This window comes from Lutjanus erythropterus, chromosome 7 (assembly GCF_056507025.1).
Source record: "Lutjanus erythropterus isolate fLutEry1 chromosome 7, fLutEry1.hap2, whole genome shotgun sequence".
Classification (NCBI taxonomy): Eukaryota; Metazoa; Chordata; class Actinopteri; order Lutjaniformes; family Lutjanidae; genus Lutjanus; species Lutjanus erythropterus.
In genome coordinates, this window is record NC_139323.1 from 31061068 (window position 1) to 31067865 (window position 6798).

The following is a 6798-nucleotide window of genomic DNA, read 5'->3' on the forward strand; positions in this document are numbered from 1 at the left end:
TAACTCAAGAATACATACACTAATTTCACATAAATGTCTAATAAGATGTAAGCAGTGCTGGAGAGTAACTGTTTACAAGTAATTAAATTACAGGAAAATGAAATAAACTGAGAAATAATGTGTAATTAAATTACAATTACTAATCAAAATGTTGTGATTAAAATACGGTTAACATCGAAATATTGTTTTCAGGTTGCCTGGTGGAGATCTGCACTCTACTGACTGACCCTCACCTTTGTTCCCCAATAAAGACAAAAAAAATGAAGATTAGAAAAATGATCCTGGCAAAACTTTTTTCACCTTGTAAGTTTTGTTTCACAGTTAATAAAAAATAAGACATTATCCAGATTTTCCCATTTGTTCTTCTGTCATGAACACAGGAGTGAAAACAACTTAAATCTGATTTTTCTTCCTCTCATTTCACCTCTTGCAGCTTCTATACACAGAATGAAGGGTTTTCAAGAAGTCACAAAAAATATTTGCATTCTGAAAATATCTATAAAATAAAATAGTGTAAAATAAACCCAAAAGCAAGGTGTCACTCTCATCACAGTAAACTTTTATTCCACAATTCAGAATGAACAAAAAACCAAACACATAATCCACATGACTAACAGAGAGGGGAACAGGAGCTCTTTGGCTTAAAGCTGACAAAACTTGACATTGACCTTAAAAACATACGTAGTGGTGTTTCATCAGTGCTTCCAGAAAGCAAGTAGACTTTGCTTTCACTGTGTGACTTGATTTAAATGTTTTATTCTAGCAAAGCCTGATTGTACAAGCAGAATAAATGTGTTCAGTTCATCCCTTTGGTTCATGTACTGATACATTTAAATCTCATACTGCAGACCGCTGAAGGCTCCTCTGACACGAGGTTAAAGCTCTTCTTTCTTCTTTAAGATGATCTGCCGCACCATTTCAGCTATTTTGGGTCGGATTTCTTTGACCGAAACCTTTGGTCCCCATGCATCCACCACTTTGCCGCTTACATCGATCAGATACTTCCAGAAATTCCAGTCGGGCTCTTTTCCAGAAGACTCTGCAGAGAACAAAAGCAGAAAAAGTTAAAATCATTCTTTTTAACAAAAGCGTTTAAAACATTTTGTTTCCATCTGGGCTTCCACCCAGAAACACTCCCATCTTTCTTTCTTCCTATCTTCCAAACCTTTTTTTCTGTTCTTTGTTTTTCATTTTGTTTCTACAATACAATGATCAAATTTTGACAGGTTTTTATCAGCTGATAATATTGCTTTAAAAGCCCTCCAATCAAAGACAGCCAGGAAAGCTTTGTTTCTTGGCAGCCCAAGTCTTCACTCAACAGCTGGAGCTCTGGGTCATTTTGATTATGCTGCCATCTCCTGGTACGTCAGATTATCACAACTATATTGGTCTGGGCTGCATGTGATGGATTTCCTTTTGGTTTACTTTGATGCAAATGACATGTTACCTCCCAAGATAGTTTCAAGTGATTTCACCATCACCAACTATTGAATGCAATATCCCCAGACTCCCTTAAAAAAGTGAGTTGTTGAGTGAGGAGAAACTTAATAAACTTTGCAAAAAGGCTTGCAAATTGTAAGTTTTAGTTTTCACAGTTTACAGAATGTAAAGCTCCCTGAGGCAAACTGAGATTTGCAACATTGAGGATGGTACACTTTTCAATTACAGCAAATTGGTTCGTCTCTTGTCACTTGTGGAGAAAATCAACACTCTCCTTAAAAAAAATCCAACAATGTGAGTTGTTGAGTATGAGAAAACTTCTTAAATTTTGTGAGATGCTGTTAACAAATTCTTAATTACGTAGACCTTTTAAAATCAGCAAATGTTATATGTGAATTTATTCTTTCTTTAAGTAAAAAAAACATTGTGTCTATTAATCCCAGCACAACAACCTTTGCAAAAAAAACCTTTGCAAATTGAAATGATGTAGCTGCATGTTTTTTTTTCAGGGCAAAGTGAGAAACAATCACAAAAGGTCACTCAGTATGCATATGGAGACACCTTGTAGTGCCAGGTGTGAACTGATGTACATAGAGCTGTCCATTTGTGATTGGTTGATGCAGGACACATGTTAATACCAGGTGTAAACAGGCCATTGCACCAACAACACCACAGTTCACTCACCAACAAGGTACTTGTACACATTGTTGGCTCCTGTTCCGACGACAGCGATTTTACTGAACAGAGGGAAGGAGACCCCGTAGACTCTGCGCACGAAGCTGTCGATCTCCTTGTCGCTGCCGGGCTCCTGCTGCCCAAACTGGTTGCAGGGGAAGGCCAGCACGTTGAAGTGGTACGGCCCGAAGTCCCGCTGCAGCTGCTGCAGGTCTTTGTAGTGTTCTTCAGTGAAGCCGCATTCACTGGCCACGTTCACCACCAGGGACACCTAAAGCCACAGAGACACACTGTGAGAACAGTACAGCAACCATCCTGACGGTCAGCAGCTACTGTAAACAGCTGTTCACATCTCTGAATGAGGGACGCTCTTAGAAATACAGATTCCCAAACGGTTCTTCCAGAAAGGCTGAGGTTCTACACAGAACCATTTGCTTCTGAGGAACCTTTTTTGAAGACAGAGTTCATCGAGTATTGTTGAAATTGTTGAACTCTTTGATTGAGGTTTCTTTGTATGAAAATATAACAGGAATCGATGAGTTGGTGGTTCCAGATAAAACCCTTGGAATATGAAAGTGTTTTTGGGAGAACCTTTTTTTAAACCAGGAAGTGAGACAGGGGTCCACAGGGTCAAGCTAAAACTTTTAAATCATGTTTTTTATAAAACCAGAGTTAAAAGTAATCTGAGACACAAATTTAAAGGCCCAACATTTTCATAAAAAAATCATTTTAAGACAAAGATGATTAAAATAGTATATCTTTACACCTACGTCCCAATTCTCAAAGATGTGTGATGTATACATATATATGAAAAAATACCACAGCATAGAAAAATAGTATGATAAAAGTATGTTAGTGCAGGTTAATACATGTTAATACTTGTTACAGCTTGGACAGGTGGATCTTGTCTAGATGAGAACCTTAAACCAGACGGGAGAGCAGCTCATCACTGCAAAAGGAAGCACATGCATTCAGTTGGACTACAGAGACTAACAGCAAGATGATCCCATCATCCGCTGACATCTAGTGTCATGATGAAGCAGCTCCAAGTGTGATGTATCTGAAAACCTCATGGAGCTACAAAACATATTGTAGACACCTAAAAAACATCAACATCAGCTAAAGTGTAAAAAAAAAGTGAAATTTACTGCAGGTAATACAATGACTGTGGAAAAGTAACTCATAAAACCCCACTTCAAAAAATCAGAACTATCCCTTTAACCGGGGACATTGGGTAGGATTATTTTCTATTTTTTAAAGGGAGCATCCTTTGAGGTTTTGTTTGTTAGGACAAGTTAAGCCAAAGCACACAAACTCTGATGTAATTTTTAATTCACATGTAATTTTATTTTCATTTAAACAAAATGCAACTGGCTGATTGCAGGAAAGAAAAGCGATAAGGGCTGCAACTAACAATTCGTTTTATTATTGATTGAACTGATGATCATTTTATGGGGAAATCGGTTTGTTGTTCAGTCCATAAAATGTCAGAAAAGTGCCCTCTGAAGTGCCCTTCTAGATGACAAAACACAACCAGATGCTTTCTGGGGTGCCCTTATTGTGGACAAAATGTAAAAATGTGAAAAAGAATGTAAAATGTAAAATGTACCCTTGTAAGTGTCCTTTCATGATAAAATATCCTCTGGGATGCACCTTCAGTGGATAAAGTGGGGTAAAGTTCCCTTTAAAGTGCTCTTTCAGTGGGCAAAACATGATGTAGTGTCCTCTGAGATGACCTTCTAGTGGGCAAAATGCAGTAAAGTGCTCTCTAAAGTGCCCTTTAGTCAACAAAATGTGGTAAAGTGTCTTCTAAAATGTCCTTCTAAAGGACAGACAACAACAAAATGCCCTCTGGGCTGCCATTCCATTGGACAAACCATGACAAAATGCCCCCTGGGGTTCCTTTTGAGTGGACAACATGCCACAGAGTGCTCTATAAAGTGCTCTTTCGGTGGACAAAACATGATGTAATGTCCTCTGGGATACCTGTGTAGTGGACAACTTGCTGTAAAATGCCCTCTGGGCTCCCCTTCTAGTGGACAAAATGTGGCAAAGTGTCCTCTAAAGTGCTCTTCCAGTGGACAAAACATAAAATGTCGTCTGTGATGCCCTTCCAGAAAATGTGAGTCTAAATCCACCACAGCCTTTTAATCTGAACTGCTGAAGGAAACCTGACTGACTAATGGAGAGAAAAAACGTAAAACAAAACAAAACCTAAGTTTGAACCAAATCGTGTCTTTTAAATGTCCTTTGATGACTAAAATAAACCCTGCAGTAGCTCCAGGTAGTGAACTGTATCTATAGTCTATTGTAGGCAGATTAAGGTTAATCCGGTGTAGTGATCCGTACCTGGTTTGAATGAAACCGTGTGGAGCTCCTGAAGCTGCAGCGGCTCTGCAGGCCTCCTGCCACGTAGGCTAACGGGGCTACAAGACGGGACATCCCGAGCAGAGCAGACTACAGACTGATCTACAGGAGCAGGAGGAGGAAGAGGAGGAGGAGGAGGAAGAGGACTACAGTGTGTTATAACATCTACAGACAGACTGTTAAGTGGCAGTAAAGAAATCGACGTGCTCGTGCAGCGTTCATTCATGCAGTCAGCTGACGTGCAGAGAGACTGTGTTAGAATATCATCACTGTTAACACTGAGCTGTGACACTTACCGAGCCCCGGTACTTTTCCAGGGACACTAACTTCCCTCTGCTGTTCACCACTTTAAACGTGTAAAAGTCTTTCTGTTTGCTCTCAGTGAGGCTGAGGAGTAACGTCAGAAACACGGTGAGCGCTGCGGGAAGCATCTTCACTCTCAGACTGCCAACGCAACAACAGCAGCGGGGAAACTTCTCCCAACTCCTGCGGATCGCCACACCGGCGGTCAAGTTACACACGGGAAGGAGGGACTACACTTCCTGCACCGGCCGCGCTTACAAAATAAAAGCCCTGTGCCCATGCTGGGGTTCTACGGCGAACCCTTTTCCATTATGGTATACGGGGTTGGAAGGGTCACTTTATTCTCATAAACTACTAATTACCTGTTAAAACAAGCAGTCGTTAACTTAATCCAACATCACAATATTCAAGTAATATAACTTGATTACTTTCCGTTACTTTTGGATTACCTCCATCCAAAATAGAGTGAAATTCTTTAGCCTAATATAGTGTTTTTAGCACTGCAGCTGACAATTTTTTTTTTATTATCATAATCTAATAATAATATCATAATTTAATCAGCTGTTTACCCAATTAATCAATCAGATGTTTGGTCCATGAAATGTCAGCAAATGGTGACAAGATTATGTCCTCAGATGCCTTGTTTTGTCCTCAACTCAAAAATATTCTTTCCTTTTTTTTAATTAAAAAAAAAAACTATAAAAGATTAATTGATTATCAAATGAGATGCAGACTAATTAGTAGTCAATTAATAATAGATTAATTGTTGCAGCTCTATGTGTTTTATGGTCACTCTTGTCACTGTTTACTTTCAGAGAGGAGTAAAGAAACCAAAAAATATTTAAATTTAAGAGGCTGAAATCACAGAATTTAGTTTTTTTCGATTAAAAATTACAAAAAATGATGAATTGAGTAATTAATTCTGTCACAATCTTGTCAGTTGAAAAAATGGGTCCGGAACATGTGGAAGACACGGACATCTTTCCTGTCATGATTATTTTTAAATTATTGCTTAATCTGTCAATCATTTTCTCCATTAATCAATTAGTAGTTTGGTCCATGAAATGTCAGAAAATTGTGAAAAGTGTTGATCAAAGACAAAGATTATGTCTTTAAAAAAACGTTCTTCAGAAGCAAGGGGATCTGGGTAGAACCTCAACCCTTAAGGAGGAAACCTTTTGGGAGCACTTAATTCTAACAGTGTACTGTGTCTACTGTTGCAGGTGATTAGTCTGAAGCTTTTATTTTGAAGGCGTATTATGATAGAGCAGTGCTGGAACTGGAACGAAAATTTGTCCACCTCTCACTCTCAGCTCATTAGGCAAATGAAGGTATGCACATCGTGGCCTACTTCTTTTTGGGGGAAAACAAATGAGCACAAGCCAAAAATACAGAACAAAATCTAAATTGTGCTCCTGTGTAAGAGAAAGTTTTCAAACTGGGTCTCATTGGTGTGAAACTAGGCTATGTCACATTCCTAACCTGAGAATAATTACACAGACTTGAGAGGAGGTATATTTTTACATTATTATATTTTTTATTTTGGTTCTGAAATGTACTTTTGGTTTGAGTGAATCGCCTACGGTCTGCCAAAATAATAATAATAAAAAGATCAGATACAGTATGTAAATGGGGGGACCAGTGGAAGGATGGATGTCTTTGACTGAGGACATCAACTTAGAATGTAGAAAGTAAAGGTTTGAAAAATACAAAATATGACATGTTTAAACTCTAAATAACTAAATGATGTCTATTTCCAATCATTCAAGTTTACATCAGATTGTACGAGCAGATGCAGCTGGAGGAAAAAAGAGGAGAAAAGAGACGATAGGTCTGAATTTGCCTCAGTAAGATATTTGCAATCACCCTGCTTTTCACATAACCTGGGTGTAACATTCACACTACATTTATAAATAAAGCCCTCATATAATTACAAAAAAGTCAGGGAGTCTATAACAAAAATCATAACTTACTGTTGAATGGTTCAATTTTACTTTAAATATAGACAAACAA

At 38.3% G+C, this 6798-nt stretch overlaps 1 protein-coding gene across 2 annotated transcripts; it reads right to left on the reverse strand.

Annotated features, from left to right (window-relative positions):
* Positions 1 to 538: 538 nt before the first annotated feature.
* On the reverse strand, positions 539 to 4991 carry gpx7 (glutathione peroxidase 7). Of its 2 annotated transcripts, none has more exons than XM_084723541.1 (3): positions 4779 to 4991; positions 2125 to 2386; positions 539 to 1039 (listed from the first exon to the last, which is right to left on the reverse strand). In XM_084723541.1, the coding sequence occupies exons 1-3, from the start codon at positions 4911 to 4913 to the stop codon at positions 876 to 878; spliced, it is 561 nt and encodes a 186-aa protein (XP_084579667.1). In that variant the 5' UTR covers positions 4914 to 4991; the 3' UTR covers positions 539 to 875. The 2 variants fall into 2 exon arrangements, with proteins under 2 accessions (XP_084579667.1, XP_084579668.1); XM_084723542.1 differs by lacking the exon at positions 4779 to 4991 and adding an exon at positions 4465 to 4600.
* Positions 4992 to 6798: the final 1807 nt, after the last annotated feature.